This window comes from Artemia sp. Qi Xiang Cuo, chromosome 9 (genome assembly GCF_049724085.1).
Source record: "Artemia sp. Qi Xiang Cuo chromosome 9, ASM4972408v1, whole genome shotgun sequence".
Taxonomy (NCBI): Eukaryota; Metazoa; Arthropoda; class Branchiopoda; order Anostraca; family Artemiidae; genus Artemia; species Artemia sp. Qi Xiang Cuo.
This window is the reverse complement of record NC_142802.1, coordinates 30,192,020-30,207,802: the sequence shown is the minus strand read 5'-3', so window position 1 is coordinate 30,207,802 and position 15,783 is coordinate 30,192,020. Positions and strand designations below refer to the sequence as shown.

Genomic DNA, 15,783 nt, shown 5'->3' with positions numbered 1-15,783 from the left:
GAGTTCCTTATCTTCATGTTGAATATTCACAATCATTGTATAACCTTTTCTATCTTCTATGAAAAATTTGGAACAGAACTTTAAATTTTTCATCTCTTTGAGAAAAATTAGAACTGAATATAAGAAAAATTATAAATAAAGTGAAATTTTTGATCTTCATGGAAAACAATCACAGTCATAGTCTTACTTTTTCTATCTTCCATCTAAAAATTTAGAATATAACTTTAGATTTCTTTATTTCTTTGGGGAACTTAAAACTGAAGTTGAAGATTTTTATTTTCTCTGGATAAATTAGAATTGAAGTGTGTTCTTTGGTAAAGTTCAAAAGAGAACTTGAACTTTTCTTTACTTCGTTGAGAAAATTTTTAACTGAACTAGAACTTTCTATCCTCCGGAAAAATGTTCCCAAGTATGATATTACTTTTTCTATCTTCCACTGAAAAATTTAGAATTGAACTTTAAATTTCTTTATGTCTTTTGTGAAATAAAGAACTGAAGTGGAACATTTTTATTTTCTCTGGTGAAATTAGAAATGAATTGTGTTCTTTAGTAAAATTCAGAAGAGATCTTGAACTTTTCTTCCCTTCGTTGATAAAATTTTAAGTTGAACTAAAATATTCACAAGTATGGTATTACTTTTTCTATCTTCCACCGAAAAATTTAGAATTGAACTTTAAATTTCTTTATGTCTTTGTGAAATAAAGAACTTAAGTGGAAGATTTTTGTTTTCTCTGGAGAAATTAGAAATGAATTGTGTTCTTTAGTAAAATTCAGAAGAGATCTTGAACTTTTCTTCACTTCGTTGAGAAAATTTTAAGTTGAACTAAAATATTCACAAGTATGGTATTACTTTTTCTATCTTCCACCGAAAAATTTAGAATTGAACTTTAAATTTCATTATGTCTTTGTGAAATAAAGAACTTAAGTGGAAGATTTTTATTTTCTCTGGAGAAATTAGAATTGAATTGTGTTCTTTGATAAAATTCAGTAAAGAACATGAACTTTTCTTCACTTAATTGAGAAAATTTAAAATTGAACTAGAACTTTTTATCTTCCGTGAAAATAATCACAAGTATGGTATTACTTTTTCTATCTTCCACCGAAAAATTAGAATTGAACTTTAAATTTCTTTATGTCTTTGTGAAATAAAGAACTGAAGTGGAAGATTTTTGTTTTCTCTGGAGAAATTAGAATTGAAGTTTGTTCTTTGGTAAAGTTCAGAAGAGAAATTGAACTTTCCTTGACTTTGTTGAGAAAATTTTAAATTGAACTATAACTTTTTATCTTCCGTGAAAATATTCACAAGTATGGTATTACTTTTTCTATCTTCCACCAAAAAATTAGAATTGAACTTTAAATGTCTTTATGTTTTTATGAAATACGGAACTTAAGTGGAAGATTTTTATTTTCTCTGGAGAAATTAGAATTGAAGTGCGTTCTTTGGTAAAGTTCAGAAGAGAACTTGAACTTTTCTTAACTTCGTTGAGAAAATTTTAAATTGAACTAGAAATTTTTATCTTCCAGGAAAATATTCACAAGTATGGTATTACTTTTTCTATCTTCCACCGAAAAATTTAGAATTGAACTTTAAATTTCTTTATGTCATTGTGAAATAAAAAACTGAAGTGGAAGATTTTTATTTTCTCTGGTGAAATTAGAATTCAATTGTGTTCGTTGGTAAAATTCAAAAGAGAACTTGAATTCTTCTTCAATTCGTTGAGAAAATTTTAAATTGAACTTGAACTTTTTATCTTCCGGGAAAATATTCACAAGTATGGTATTACTTTTTCCATCTTCCACTGAAAAATTTAGAATTGAACTTTAAATTTCTTTATGTCTGTGTGAAATAAAGAACTTAGGTGGAAGATTTTTATTTTCTCTGGATAAATTAGAATTGAATTGTGTTCTTTGGTAAAATTCAGTAGAGAACTTGAACTTTTCTTCACTTCGTTGAGAAAATTGAAAATTGAACTATAACTTTTTATCTTCCGTGAAAATATTCACAAGTATGATATTACTTTTTCCATCTTCCACCGAAAAATTAGAATTGAACTTTAAATTTCTTTATGTCTTTGTGAAATAATGAACTGAAGTGGAAGATTTTTGTTTTCTCTGGAGAAATTAGAATTGAAGTGTGTCCTTTGGTAAAGTTCAGAATAGGAACTTGAACTTTTCTTCACTTCGTTGAGAAAATTTTAAATTGAATTAGAACTTTTTATCTTCCATGAAAATATTCACAAGTATGGTATTGCTTTTTCTATCTTCCAACCGAAAAATTTAGAATTGAACTTTAAATTTCTTTATGTCTTTGTGAAATAAAGAACTGAAGTGGAAGATTTTTATTTTCTATGGAGAAATTAGAATTGAAGTGTGTTCTTTGGTAAAATTCCGAAGAGAACTTGAATATTCACGATCAAAGTATAACTTTTCCAATATTCTATGAAAAATTTGGAACAGAACTTTAAATTTTTTTCATCTCTATGTGAAAAGTCGGAACTGAATTTAAGAAAATTTAGAATTAAAGTGAAACCTTATCTTCATGGAAAATAATCACTATCATAGTATAACTTTTCCTATCTTCTACAGAAAAATTTAGAACAGAACTTTAAATTTTTTATGTCTTGGTGAACTTAAAACTGAAGTGGAAGCTTTTTATTTTCTCTGCAGAAACTAGAATTTAATTGTGTTTGTTGGTAAAATTCAGAAGAGAACTTGAACTTTTCTATCTTCTATGACAAATTTGGAATAGTATTTTAAATTTTTTCATCTCTTTGAGAAAAATATGAACTGAAGTGGAAACTTTTTATATTATTTTGGGAAAATAGAATTGATCAATAACTTTTTTCATTTTCAATGAGAAAATTCAGAATCGAAGTTGAACTTTTCTTCTTCCGGGGAAATATTTGGAACAGAACTTTAAATTTTTTCATCTCTTTGAGAATGGTCAGAACTGAATTTAAGAAAATTTAGAATTAAAGTGAAATTTTTTATCTTCATAGAAAATAATCACAATCATAGTATAACTTTTCCTATCTTCTACGGAAAAATTTAGAAGTGAACTTTAAATTTTTTATGTCTTGGGACTTTTCTTGTTCCGGGAAAATATTTGGAATAAAACTTTAAATTTGACTCTTTGAGAAAGGTCGGAATTGAATTTCAGAAAATTTAGAATTAAAGTGAAACTGTTTATCTTCATGGAAAATAATCACTATCATAGTATAACTTTTCCTATCTTCTACGGAAAAATTTAGAAGAGAACTTTAAATTTTTTATGTCTTGGTGAACTTAAAAGTGAAGAGTAAGCTTTTTATTTTCTCTGGTGAAATTAGAATTGAATTGTGTTCTTTGGTAAAATTCAGAAGAGAACTTGAACTTTTCTATCTTCTATGAAAAATTGAGCCTGCTAGTATTATCATTATCTCTAAAATTATTTTTCTTACATCTCTGACCTTTTTAATAGATATTCTGAAAGTTTGAAGTTCTAGCATACCCTAAAAATAATGAACACTTAACAAAATAATGCATAAGATATTTTTAATGTAAAAAGGACATGTAGAATATTGATATAAAAATATGTTAAATACATTATTATACATTATTAGTACACTTGCGCTTCACTTTCCGTCAATTCATCTTTATATTCATTGATGATATTGTCTGCTAATGTCCTTTTTATTCTGCCTGCGATTTCACTGTCTATTGTCACATTATTTTTACATAGATAGCAGTTTTGGCACATTGACATGATATGATTTATGATGTTGATGCAGCTGTATGCATGTCTTCTTTTTCTTTTGCTTTCATTCGAATGCTAACACCGGAAGAATTGCGATAAGATCTATCAACGGCTAACATGCTACCAGAACCATTAGCTAGAAGTTGTCCCTCTTTATCAACTATTATTTTTAAGTTGGCATTCTCTTTGACTACTAATTTCTCTGGTAATGTTACTCTCGCATATCCACCACTTGCATGATGGAAATTCTTGGGTACACCAAAGGAATTTAACTCCTCACTGTCATGACAACGTATGCATACATTGCCAATAAGATCTCCACGTGCACTCGTTTCATAGTTCAGGTATTTCTCCTTGTCAGCGTTCAACACGACAATGATTTTTTCATGTGCACATACTTTCGTCGAATAATTCATCTTCACTTTTTACAGATATGAATTGTGTGTTGATCCTTCCACTGCGTAAAAAATACTGATTTAATGCATGCAATAAACTCGGTAGTGTCGATAACCTGCCATAGAGTACCAGTGGAAAAGCCGCGTCGTGTCCATGAACAAGTACAGAGTACGATTGGTAGAGCCGTAAGCATATTTCTTGTCATTTTAAGATACGTAAAAAGTTAAAAAAAATACCATGTTAAAAAATTCAAGAAAGTATTTACGAATTGGGGGGGGACTCTTTGAGGTTGGAAAATGGGTTTAGGAATGACATTATGAATGGAACTTGTTCAGAAAAGATATAATAAAGCCATAAAAAAGTATTAAAAAAATGGTGAGGGGGCTCTTTGGGGGGCCCAGGGAGGGTGTTTGGGGGGCCGGTTGGCCCTTTGGGAGCCCGGGGGACCTTTGCGGACCAGGGGAGGGCCTTTGGGGGGCTGAGGAGGGCGTTTGGGGGATAACATTTCGAAATTTTTACTTTTTAGTTTACTTTTTTTTGCGGCGCATCCCTGCGGCGCATCCTGCGGCACTTTCCTGCGGTGCCTCCCTGTGGCGCATCCCCTGCGGCGGTTTCCAGACCCGCGGCGCATCCCTGCGGGGCTTCTCTGGCCCAGGGGACCTTGGGGGGCCGGGGGAGGGCCTTGGGGGCCCCGGGAGGGCCTTTGGGGGGCTGGGGGGCACTTGAGGACCGGTGGAGGGCCTTTGGGAGCCCGGTGGTATTTTGGGGGCTCGATGGGCCTTTGGGGGGCCCGGGGAGGGCCTGTGTGGGGGTGGGGGGGCTTTGGGGGGCGCCGGGGGCCCTTTGGGAGCTGGGGGGGCCTTTGCGGACCGGGGGCTTCCTTCGGGGTTGGGGTAGGAGGATTGGAACCCTTTGGGGTTGGGTAGAGGACCTCACAACACTGTTCAAATGGAACTTGTGTATTATAACGACCAAACTCAAAACCTCTTCTAAAATCATCTTTTAAAATGTCTCTAACTATTTCGCCGAAATAATCCCATAAAATGGCTAAAACGGTTTCGCCCAAATAATCCCTAAACGTAAATTCAGCGTGTTCCTTTTGTTTTTGGCATCTCTGCGCTGAGGCATTTCAAATTAATAAGAAACCTGATTCCCGCGCTAAAACAATTCATCGCTAAGATGTTTCTTGGAGAATTGTTTCCATGGCAATGTTTATTAATATCTTTTGGAGTTCGACCGGTAGAACTGTTTCCGAGGCAAAGACATTAATGACTTGGATCTATTCCTGGAGAATCGTTTCTAGGCGAAAATTTTTAAAGTCTGACAGATGATGTCATTGGTTGATTGATCTGTCAAGAAAGGGGAATTAATTTGTTGTTTCTAAGGAGAATTATTGATTCACGATAGGGGAATTGAGGTCGACAGCACAGGTGTCCTGACTCGTGACAGCACCTCGTGGTTTATGGTTTTTTCAGTGAGAAAATTCCTGTTTTTTCAAATTCTCACTGACAAAAACCATAAAAACATACAAAAATGTGAGAAAGTTCCTGTTTTTCAAATTCTCACTGACAAAAACCATAAAAACAGACATAAATGTGAGAAAGTTTCTATTTTTTCATTCTCACTGACAAAAACCATAGATCATCCATAACCATCCATGAAAACAGACATAAATGTGAGAAAATTCCTGTTTTTCCAAGTGAGAAAATTCCTGTTTTTTCATTCTCAGTGAGAAAACCATAAACCACGTGGTTCTGACACGACTCAATAAGGCCCTTCTACTACTAGCCCTCTGAATTTCTAATCGAATGAGCCTTTTTTGAAGTTTCTCCCACAACGCCTTCTATAAGAACCTTATATACCCCCAGGGCATAAGTTAAAACCCTTGCCCTGAGGGTTGTGGGGGATTTTCCTCCACAAAAACATATTTTATATCGGAAAATCAACTACGCTGAACAAAGTGGCTATCTCAAATTTTAATTGGATGTGTTTTGGGGAATGATGGGCATGGGGGGCGGGGGCTAGTTGCCCTCTAATCACTTTCGACTATTAAAAAGGGCCCAGTTTTTTGAATTTCCAATCGAATGAGCCTTTTTTGAAGTTTCTACGAGAACGCCTTCTATAAAAACCTTTTACGCCCCAAGGGCATAACTTAAAACCCTTGCCCAGAGGGTTGTGGGGAAGTTTCCTGCTCAAAAACATATTTTTTATGTTGAAATCAACTACGCTGAACAAAAAGGCTATCTAAAAATTTTGATAGGATGTGTATGGGGGAATGATGGGCGTAAGGGGGGGGGGATAGTTGCCCTCCAATCACTTTCGACTATTAAAAAGAGCACTAGCCCTTTGAATTTCCAATCGAATGACCCATTATGAAGTTTCTGCGACAACGCCTTCTATGCAAACCTTAAATGCCCCCAGGGCATAACTTAAAACCCTTGCCCTGAGGGTTGTGGGGGAGGGTTCTCCTCAAAACATATTTTTTATCGGGAAATCAACTACGCTGAACAAAATGACTATCTCAAATTTTGATTAGATGTGTTTGGTGGAATGATAGGCGTGGGGGGGGCTATTTGCCCTCCAATCACTTTCGACTATTAAAAACGGTACTAGTCCTTTGAATTTCCAATCAAATGAGTCCTTTTTGTAGTTTCTACGACAACACTTTCTATAAAAACCTTATATGCCCCCAGGGCATAACTTAAAACCCTTACCCTGAGGGTTTTGGGGGAGTGTCCTCCTCAAAAACATATTTTCTATCTGGAAATCCACTACGATGAACAAAATGGCTATCACAAAATGTTGATTGGATGTTTTTGGGTGAATGATGGGCGTCGGGGGGGGGGCGCGAGTTGCCCTCCAATAACTTTCGACTATTAAAAAGGGCACTAGAACTCTCGATTTTCAATCGAATGAGCCCCCTTTGAAGATTTTACGACGACCCCTTCAATATGAAGTGCCTCTGGGGAGAAAAAAACAATAATAATAAATCATTGGAGCCGTATAGCCTTTACTATAGGCAACGCTATAGCGTTGCCTCTGATCTGGACTACTTCCTAACAATCCTGATCATATTTATTAATGCTGCCGTTTTAATACAACCAGTGACGAGGTATCATTCTAATGCATGCATTTCAAGTACATATTTAAATGATTTCCATATATTTCAAATATGTGTTTGAATATAGTTCTGGTAGACTATTTGAAATGTGTATTTAAGTATTTTTCTCCTGTATATGAAATACAAAGTACTTTGACACACTGTATCAACTACCATCCTGCCAGAACAAAAACAATTCCATTTGACCAATAGATGGCATGTTTTCGGGGTGTCTTTGGAAGGGATCTCATATATTCTCCTTTTCGGGATAATGAACAAGTTTGACTCACAATAAAGCGCAATGGTAAAAATTTCAGTTCATAAAATTCTTGACAGGAAATATCTCAAAATGAAAATAGTTCGACGTCCAAGTTCTTCTTGCACTTTAAGGTCGGTTATGTTGGGCATAAGAGATATAGGTGCAGGCTCTTAAAGGATTATAATGTATTTGAATTTGAACCACTTACAGTCAGGAATGTAGGGCTATTTTTTAGCCTGTGATGCTCTAGATTTACTTTTGGCTGCTCCCTTGGAATCATGGACAATTACAATCACTTAGAAATCCTAGTTTCTTAATGCACTACCTTTCTGAGCTGATAACTTTTTGTGAAAGAACACTGTAAGGAAACTAAGGGTCAAAGTGTTATGTCTCATAATTTCAAGTTAAAGTGGAAAACCATTTCCTGATCTACATAAAGTTGTCAACATCTGTGTTTACCAGTTTATGTACCAGCTGCGTACTGCATTTACCAGATTTGAAAACACCATCAACAGTTTCGTAGTCCTTACTACTTTTCCGTTATCAAAATTTTGCTAGTAAAACAATCTCGAACATTTGTACCCTATATCTTTGTTGATTTTAAAAATTCTAAAGCGCTAAAAACAAAAAGGAAAAAGAAAAACTCGGTAGTATTTGCAGGTCTTTTATAGAATCAAACATAGTAGTAGCTACTGTATCGGCTTGAAAGCGTTTGCTGCAGTCGTCTCTAGACAGCAGAAATCACCTCTTAAAATATATATATATATATATATATATATATATATATATATATATATATATATATATATATATATATATATATATATTAAGGTGATTTCTGCTGTCTAGAGACGACTGCAGCAAAAGCTTTCAAGCCGATACATTAGCTACTACTGTGTTTGATTCTATAAAAGACCTGCAAATACTACTCAGTTTGGATAACTGACTCTTCTTTAAAATTGGATATTCTACGGTTTCTTGAAGACAAAAGGAAGGATGTTGGTTCGGTTCTTCTTTATGCAATAATTTCAAAGGTGTTTTGCAAATACAACAATGAATAAAACACGTCAATGGCTTCGTCTGCTCCTGTTGAACACCTTTGCTCAGTTCGAAGCCTCGTTTTGACATGCAGTAAAAACACTTAAAGATGATAGAATGAAAAAATAATTGATGTTGAAAGTGAACAAGCATTTTGGATTACGATTGGAACAGATTGTTTCAGATTTTACATTAATCTTGCTCGGTTTGTATAATATTTTTATGATTATAGTATAGCCTACCACGTTGTTGCCCTGCTAAACATTCCTCCTATACTGTCGTTTAAATTTTCGTACCCATGCATTTGGGCATTGAAATACGTATTTCAGTATTTAAATATAGAAGACATATTAAGTCATATATTTGCAAATACTGTTTAAATACATTAAGACCAAGTATTACGTATTTCTGGTTAGATACTTTTTAAAAGTATTTTACTACTCACTAAATACAAAGTTTTAATTGATGACAATCTTGTAGTTCGTGGATCGTAGAGTAAAAATAAACAAGTATTGTATCTATGTTGTTCTTGTATACCTTCATCCGTGACTGCCCAGCCTTGGTAAAGACTAATTTTGTGCCATAGTCTATAGTTGCTTTTTTTTTTTTTTTTTTTTTTTTTTTTTTTACTTGTTTGTAACGTATATTAATGAATCCACTTACGAGATAGTGGCAGAATAGTTTGAAAAAAAAAACTGAACTTGGGAAAAAAACTACGGGAAAAGCTGAAGAAATCCTGCTTAAACTAATATTTAGGGGGAGGATACAAACAGTATCCGAAAGCTGTCGTTGTCCATTATATCTTAGTTTCTACTTCTCTTTTCTTGTTTATTCTGCAGGAGAGTCAATGATTGAAGAAGAGGACCCCTTGAAAACACCAAAGCGACGTCAGATTCTAGTTTCAGCGATGGACGATGCCCAACCACCCGATTCCGGCTCTAGTATTCTTGATTTGATTCCAGATTTTGAAGAACCGAAAGGACCCGTTATCTTTGTTCTAGGTAAATTTTGTTAGTTTTTTAACTTCATAGACTTTATTGACAAGCCCAGTTTTTTCGTTGTCTTTTTTTTATTAAAACAGTCGTTTTTCACTGCGATGACGGTTTTCTTGACTGAATTTTCGACAAAAATAATTATGTTTGAAATGCGGCCATGAAAACTAAAATGCTGTCTTGAGACGTAGCCTCAATAGTGTAGTTCAGCACTCAATTATTACCTCTTATCAATCAGATTAACAGTTACCATTATTATTCCAAGTCTTAGGGATTATTTTTAGGGCTGTAAGACAAGGCTGTATCCAGTTTTTTTCTCGGGGGGGGGGAATATTTTTTTTTGGGGGGGGGGACTTTAAAAATGCATTAACAATTTGTTTATATGCATTTTTGTTACGTTTTTAAATGTAGGACCAAAATTTCCGGGGGGAGTTCAATCCCCTCCCCGCAAACAGCCTTGCGGTAAGGTTTAATTCGGTATTTGTTGGAGCTTTAAAACTATTTTAAAATGATAAGTGCAAAAGCCTGAATATAGTAAGAAAGGAAGAAAGAAATGTTGAGTTTTAGCTGATTGGTTCTCAAATACGAAGGAGAATGCTCAACGATATAGAGATTTGTAAGCAAAAAAAGCAATGTAAATAATTGAAATGAGCTCTTTTGTTCTAGGTGGACCTGGTTCTGGTAAAATATCACTATGCGATATTTTGGCCAACAAAATACAGAGACTTGTCCACATTGACGTTGAAGGAGAGTTGAAAAATGAAAGCAGCTTCAATCAAGGTAAAAATATTACTACAAAGGATAGTTGTTTTTGTTTTGTTTTCCTCTTCTTCTTTGTAATGAAATAAGTATACTTGGTATTCCGATATCAAAAAGAAATACTGAAAAAAAAAATTATGGTTCGTATGAAACCATGTTTGTATAAAAAAAAAATGGTGCATATTGAACTGTAAATTAGGATTAGTCGAAAAACACACGCTAAGGATTTTTACCAGTCAATATATAAGGGTTGATAATAATATATGAGCCTTCAAAGGGTATTTTGAGTAGATAAAATTAAGAAAAGAATATACAGTTTTTAATTTTAGTATCTCATGGAAGGATGTCTAATATTCCCTAGGAATGATAATGGGAACCCGAAATTACGAAAAGGATCAAGGAGGCCTCAGGGATTCATACAGATATTGAAAAAAAGAATTTAAATGTATTTTCATACTCCAAATAAGAAAATAATATTGTCTGGAGCTCTTCGTCTGGAATATATCATGGTTATTATATACCAATAGAAAGCTTCAGTCCCTTAACATATAATTTTTTGGTTGAGGTCAGTTTTCTGCGGCTGTAATCTTCCATCCCTGTAGTTTTCCACATATGCGAATTTTCTGACGTTTAGTTTTTGCCTGAAACAATAAAAATCTAGGCTTATGTAAAAATAATTTATGGTGAGACAAAATATTCTTATGCGTCAGGGAGGGGAGGGGGTAGTTTTACTTGTAAGTACAAGAGGATCACAAAATGGTGGTCATTTTTCACTGGCAAGGGCTAAATTGCAATGCATTTGCTTATGTGCCTGAGTACAAGGAATGTACTTCAGTGCATTTTGAATGGACTTAGTCAAATTGGCTTCTAGAACCAAGATTTAGTCTTTGATGGCAGACAAGAGTTTTGTAACAATTTGACACTCCTTCTTATTTTGAAGAGTATCGTTGTATTAATCACAATTATTTTGACATTAAACTTCAAAATTTAATATGTGCTTTCGGTCAGATTGGCAGCTAAAAGACTCGTATAATATGTTACAAAAAACCTGCACATGTCTATGTAGTATATACGTTTTTTTATTATTTTTTTACGACAGTTATGACGCCCAAAAATCAAGAAATACTTGGAATCATTGCATAAAATAAACAAATAAAGAAAACATCTTACCATTATCTATGAATTATGAAATGTATTTTATTCCAAAGAAGAAAGACTATTAATTTTTAGTATTTTAAGCAGAGCAAAAAAAAAAATGTTTTACTGGATAGCATTCCAAACTGGAAGAACTGAATGTTTTTTCCGTTTTTTTTCTTAGTTCTTTTTGCTTTAAACTTTTGTTAATAATTCATATTTTTTAAATATGCATAATCGGCTGAGTGGAAAAAGAACATCAGGACGATGAAGGTTTGGCTAGGTTAAGATTATAAAATGAAATATTTCGAGGCGTTGTGGTACAACGCCAAAGCTAAGGGAGCCCCTATCAAAGGCGCGGGCAGAAAATTTTCCAGGGGGGGGGGGGGCAAACGCCAAAATATCAGTGGTGGTTGGGTGACAGGAAATATATTTCAGGAAATTTTTGAAACAAAATACAGTAAATTTCAAACAACAAAATTCCTGGCAAAGGGATTAATTAATTTAATTAATAATATATTTAATTATTATGCATTTAATCTGAAAATAAAATCAAACACAAACCAAAGCTACAAAGATTTATTGCTTCCGTAGATTATAACATATGTATACTTGTCTTTACGCAGTTTTCTACGCCTTATAGAATAGTTTACAGAAGGAGTAAACTATTCGATTGTTTACTTCCAGGGGCGATTGTATCAAACTGAAGGTCCAAGATAATTGGGAGAGAGCTCATTCAAACATAAATTTAAAGCTATTTTTTAAATGACCATGCAGATTGGGGCAGGGGAAAGTATTGTTTTCTTGCTATTTTAGGACACCGAGCTATGACTTTACCCCAAAGAGAGCAAATTTGCTATCAATTTAAAATTCTGAGATGCTCATTGACTTAAAAGTGAGTAGTAACCACATATGGACTTTGCTCGGAGGTATAGCATTTTCAATACTATTTGCTCGGAGGTATAGCAATTTCTACATTATTCTGTAGAAGCTTGACACATTTTCAAAGAGATTCGAAGCTCCCTCACATGGCTTTCTGGATTTGCTTGGACGTACAGCCATTTCAATGTTATTCTATAGGGCATTACACCTTTTCAAAGAGAGTGAGTATAACTTGATTGGTGATTGGGATTTGAATAAAAGGAATCATTTTCTTTACAGTTCATATTAGTAAGAGAATTGAATTCAAAGGGAATAGTTTATTTGCGAGGATTTTAGTAGAGAGAAATGAGTAGTGCATTTACATTATTGGAGATTAATGATGGAGCTAGCAATAGCAGCAATGATGCAAGAGTACCTAATTTGGCTGTGGAAAGAACCGCTGGTTGTAGACTATGTCTTAAATTGAACACTATGTATGCTAGATATGTTACATCATTAAGCAAATTTAAGGAGGGGGAACAACTATGTCTTGCTGGAGAAGGGAATATTCTCCATATAAATAAACTTCGGCCAGCATTAGATGTCCAATAGAAATATGTTGATGAGAAAAAAATGCATCAGTGAAGATTATTATTGTAATTATGCTCAATAGAATTGTTTCTTAATCAATTTTATTTTTTTCCTTTCTATAGTAGACTAGCGTATATTTTCTAGAGTAGAAAAAAATTCCGGTTAGCCTGAGGTTGACTGTGAGAGAGTTAGGATTCTAAAAAATGGAAAGATTCAGATCTAATCATGAGGAATCTAGTTATTATGGACAAATGTTTAATTCTAGATGACAATTTTCTAGAGTTGTCTATTCAAAGGAAGATATTTTCTCGGGGAACGCTTGTAGATATAATGAAAACTGATTCTCCATCATTAGACTATTGTATGAAGCTTCTACGTCGTGGTCCAAATGCATTTACACAATTTATTGATATATTGATCACGACACGGCAAAATGATATTGTGCATATGCTTTTAAACATTAGTTTAGAAATTTAGGACTTTTTTTCATGAGGAAGATGGTGCTCAAGGATGATTTACTCCTCTCTCTCTCTCTCTCTATCTCAGACAATTTTTGTTGTTGCTAGCTCAGTTTCATTGTGGCAGTGAGAGTGTAAACACATGACAAAATGTTCCATACATGTCCACTATGTATGTACTCACTAGGCAGCTGGTCATCATGTGAGAATTGCACAATGATTGATGAGTATGATGAAAAGTGTAGATTATGCAACCCATGTAAATTGCATAGAGGATACGCTGTACAAATTAAAGGTTGTAATTCCTGTCTTGAAGAGGTGTGTGACTCTCATCCTAGAGGTTACCTATGCTCCAATTGTCATTATGATAAATTTAAGCACTAGGAGAATGCATATCCCAGTGTGATTAGAAAGAATCCTAACTATGATTTTAGTTTATTGCTACGAGATTGGTATCGTCGCGGTTTTAGATTGTTCTGGGAGGAGGAACCAGGTCAACGATTCAAGTGTTGGAACAACAAAAGAATATGGTTTCTACGTCATTGTTGTGCAGACAATGGGTGTTTTGATTATAAGCCCACTGATTTTTATTTGGCTGTGACGGAATGTGATTCGACACTTGAGGACACTGTTTATGAAATTGCTTCAAATACGCAAATTGAAACATGTGAATTCTATAGAATGAATGAGAATAGCATCATTGACTATACAAAGAGATATTACAAGATTGAAGTCACACTCTACTGTAGAAAATGTGACCCTGACATTGCAATACATCTGGATTAGTACACTGTGAATTCAGATAATCTACCTGCACTAGTTGTGGTCGACAAATACCTAGTAGTGGATGAAATCTAAAGAGTAGAAAAGTCGTTTTATCGTGTATATAATTTTTTTTTTTTATTAATAAACAATTTAAAATATATCTTTAGTAAATTTTATTCTCAGGGCACTAAAATCAATATTAAATACACTTGTAAGTATATTCTCCACTAGAAAGTCGTTCAATCGAGGTAAGTCAACGTAGATGTTGAGAAACTGCTTGTAGGTATAGCCACGGCATCTGAACATGAAAAAGAGTAGTGCATGAAAGCCACATGTCATTTTTGTTAAGTCCTGTAGACTTAGTTGATTTTGAATAATGGTTGCCCCACTGCTTTGAATAAATTTGTTAATGTATGGTGGGTAGAATTTATAAAATAGGCAGAGAATATAGAAACATTGAATATTCTCCGGTCTTTGAAAGATTCATAGCCAATAGCCAGTCTTCAAAGTCGATTGACTGCTATTAACAATGATTAGGGTATTGTTAACACTTGGAATTTTTCAAGGAAGTCCGAAGGTATGCAATAGGACTTGTACTGGGACATGTATGGATCCATACTAAATACATTGATTATTTGGTTTGTGTTCATGGTGCAAGGCCTAGTAGAACACTGCCGTCGGGTGTGATTTCCCAATTGGTTTCAAATTGACTCAGTGATATTATCGTGATACTGTCAGTCAGAGCATTGGCAAATGTACAATCTAAACGTACATTTCCTGTTCATACTATACTCATATCCTGTGTGCCTGACAAGTCCAAAACAATAACCCCATGATTTTTTGAAAACATTGAACTGGTTATTCCATTTTCAAATAGTTGAAAGTCATGATCTAGGGATTTCATGGTCAACTCGTACAGAGTTCTACAGGATTTTTTGTCAAATGATAGAGTGTACAGTGGAATACCATTCACTTTGCACAGAAGGCTAGATAGACTGATAAAAATTGAAATCATGGGGGGATTCAGTCCAGGATCCAACGGCACTGCCACTCTTCACAAAGGCCAAAGCCAATTTTGATGGGATTTCTCCATTGATAAATGATGAATCGCTATAGCTACGAGAACCGGCGGCAATGTGACGTTGATTGGTGATTGTATGGGGGATAAGAAGTTTATCCAAAGTCGACATAGCTTTATTTCATTTTTTTAAGGTTAATTCAGACGAGGTTACGGGCGCCCACGTAACCTCGTCAAAATTAACCTTAAAAAATGAAATAAAGCTATGTCGACTTTGCCTGTCTCTCTCACTATGTATGCGCCGTCGTGGTGTGTAACCAATCACCAATCAAATTATTGTATGCTCGTTTGAAAAGGTGCCAAGGTTAAGGCATGCAAATAGCATGTAGTTTCAAAACGTGTTTAATCACGTTTCTTGAATGAAGTATCTGTACTGTACGTTCAAGAGGGGAAATCAATAAAGAGCTTGTTACTTACTTACAAATATTTTCATAATTTCTTGAATGAAATTTCCGTTTTGTGTATCCAAGAGTTGACTTCGAGAAAGAAATTGTTACTTACTGAGAATTTTTTCATAATTTCTTGAAATAAATTTCTACATCGTGTAGCTAAGTGAAAATTGTTTGTGATAAAGAGAAAAAAAAATTTACTTACTTGCGATTTTTTCATAATTTCT

At 34.2% G+C, this 15,783-nt stretch overlaps 1 protein-coding gene across 1 annotated transcript in view; it reads left to right on the top strand.

Annotated features, from left to right (window-relative positions):
- The window catches only part of LOC148948549 (uncharacterized), a 91,370-nt gene that overhangs the window by 46,944 nt on the left and 28,643 nt on the right, over positions 1-15,783 (top strand). Inside the window, exons 2-3 of the mRNA XM_089094963.1 lie at positions 9,369-9,530; positions 10,188-10,301. Coding sequence (XP_088951089.1) covers positions 9,369-9,530; positions 10,188-10,301 — 276 coding nt within the window. The remainder of the gene's footprint in view (positions 1-9,368; positions 9,531-10,187; positions 10,302-15,783) is intronic.